Consider the following 2,647-nt stretch of genomic DNA (forward strand, 5'->3'; position numbering starts at 1 on the left):
ATTGTTTTTATTTTTATCTTTCTGGAATTTTGTTTTTGTTGATTTTGATTCTAAAATTTAATGCTTTTTTTAATTTTTTATTTGATTTGTGTTTTTAATGGTTTTTGTGATCTTTAACATGTTAGGGGTGAGTTTTCCTAGACTTTTTAAATTATTTTTAAATGAAAACTTACCTGACTAATTTAGAAGCTTGAAGGCTCAAACTTTTAATATTTAACACATTTAAATCACCTGAAATTATCTTTACTTTCTGCCTAAATATTGTAAACGACTCACTTAAAAATGAGCAAATAATTGCCTGTTCTTGTGCCGAGTTTTAAACAGAATATTTCATCCACAGAGGAGGAGTACAAACGACTGAGTGAAGCTCTGGCTGATGAAGGCACTTACAATGCGGTGGCCTTCAAATACAGCGCCGACTACTATGACCCCTCACAGCCCACAGAAGAGGAGGAGGCCAACAGGGAGTCTGGTAAGTTTTCCTCGTCTGACAGGCTTGTTGGGTAAAAATGATATAAAACTGGAAGGCAGTGTGTAACTTCCTTCCTTTATGGTAGCACAAAAATTTACAGAAGCAAGAGCAAGTGGTTTATAGAGGCAACAATTCTGCTTTCTGTAGCTAAATCAACTTGCTTTTAAATGGGCTTAAATAATCTTCCTCTTGTTGTTTTTATCCCCCACTTTTATGTGACATTTTTGTTGCCCTTGTGTCACACCTAAGTGAGCATCTGCAGAGTCCCAGGTGTGAGGATGCTGCTTCTGTTGATCTTTGTCTGCGAGGCATAAATCTGTCTGTATATTCAAGAAACTTCACACTACAACATCACCTCCCCTCAGGCTCTCCAAAAATATCATATGCAGCACATTCGTCTTTATTGCTTTCTCCAGCACTTTGCTCTAAACCTTAGCCTGAAAGGAAACGTGCTCAGCCCCAAATTAAAGCTTTAATCTTAATCCAGGGCTAATTTATTGCTAAAATCGATACCGCTGTCCTTTATAAAGATGTTTGACTAGGAGTTTTTCTCAAATTCCTCTTTCTCTAAGCACAAACAAATTTCTCCATACAAAGACCGCTCTGTGTTGTTAAAGTAAGTGAAATTGCCCCTTAGAACGGTCTAATTTTGTACCTTTAAATACACTCTATAAAGCTTAAGATGTTGTTTTCTTCAACAGTCAAAGTCACTTAAGCCTGATTGTTATTTGGAGGAATCCTGTTTTTGGTTTGGTCAAAAATGACTAACCGATTTTTCATCATTTACCTGTGTAACATTAGCAGGTTTTTATTATGTTGACTTGTATTGTGTGGCTTTATATAGTACACAGAACCATCAACAGTTTGGGCGTGTTTTTTGTTCTAACCAAAATGTTCAAAGCAGGATTATAATTTATTAATTCATAATTTTTTCCTTTTTATTGTCATAACTATACAGGTCATTATATCCAAGATTTTTTTTAATCTAAATATCATGTGAGATATTATGTAATAACAAATACATTGTATTTATTGGTTTTATGTATCTAAATTCCAACTATATGTCTCAATCAGTACCTAAGGCTTTACACGGGGGAGGGTTTTTTCTCTTTTCTGCTTGGTTGTAAAAGAAAATGAATTGGCTGTAGTGCGGCATTAGCATTTCAATCTTGTTTCTACCTGACCTCTGTGTTATCACCAAGATAAAAGGCTAAAGTGGTATTTCACTGTAATGCATTAATGCAGAGGAGAGAACGATAAAGCAGGGACATCTTTCATCTTTTTTACTAGTTTTGAAACTTTTTTTTCCAAAGTGTCGTAAACAGTTTTGTGTCAGAATCTTCACTGTGATTTATTCCGATGTTAAACATTGGGTTTCCTGATGTCTCTTCACACACACAGAGGAGGCGGAGCCTGCTGAGAGTGAAGAACCATTTGTTGCGCCCCCGGGACTTGATATTCCTCCAGACGTTGAGTTGGTGAGTCATACACTTGCTAGCATGTGTAGAAATATAAATATATTTTTGTTTTGTTCAAACGTCCCTTATGCAACGGTCACATATAAAACTGCCATTGGTGGAGAGTTATTGTCAAAATCTTCACGACTGGCTGCCCCATTTTTTGGATTAGCTGCCCTTAGAGACTCTCCCATCAGTATTTCGTTGCTACCTTCCTGCCACCACTTGGTAGCAGTCCAGTGACAGGCGGGTGGCAGTCCACTGACAGGTGGGTGGCAGTCCAGTGACAGGTGGGTGGCAGTCCAGTGTCAGTTGGGTGGCAGTCCAGTGTCAGTTGGGTGGCAGTCCAGTGACCTACGGGTAGCAGTCCAATGACAGGGGGGTGGCAGTCCAGTGACAGACGGGTAGCAGTCAAGTGCTGGGTTGGGTAGTAGTCCAGTGACAGGCGGGTAGCAGTTCAGTGACTGGTTGGGTGGCAGTCCAGTGACAGGCGGGTATCAGTCCAGTGATAGACGGGTGGCAGTCCAGTGATGGGTTGGGTGGCAGTCCAGTGACAGGCAGGTGGCAATCCAGTGCCAGGCGGGTGGCAGTCCAGTGACGGGCGGGTTTCAATCCACTGACGGGCAGGTGGCAGTCCAGTGACAGGCGGATGGCAGTCCAGTGACAGGCGGATGGTAGTCCAGTGACAGGCGGATGGTAGTCCAGTGACAGGCGGGTG

General features: G+C 41.0%; 1 protein-coding gene across 2 annotated transcripts in view; it reads left to right on the forward strand.

Annotated features, from left to right (window-relative positions):
• The window catches only part of LOC112163133 (splicing factor SWAP), a 56,739-nt gene that overhangs the window by 8,132 nt on the left and 45,960 nt on the right, over positions 1 to 2,647 (forward strand). For both annotated transcript variants that reach the window (XM_024299333.2, XM_024299334.2), the window contains exons 3-4: positions 341 to 472; positions 1,874 to 1,950. In XM_024299333.2, coding sequence (XP_024155101.1) covers positions 341 to 472; positions 1,874 to 1,950 — 209 coding nt within the window. The remainder of the gene's footprint in view (positions 1 to 340; positions 473 to 1,873; positions 1,951 to 2,647) is intronic.

This window comes from Oryzias melastigma, linkage group LG12 (genome assembly GCF_002922805.2).
Source record: "Oryzias melastigma strain HK-1 linkage group LG12, ASM292280v2, whole genome shotgun sequence".
In the NCBI taxonomy this organism is placed as follows: domain Eukaryota; kingdom Metazoa; phylum Chordata; class Actinopteri; order Beloniformes; family Adrianichthyidae; genus Oryzias; species Oryzias melastigma.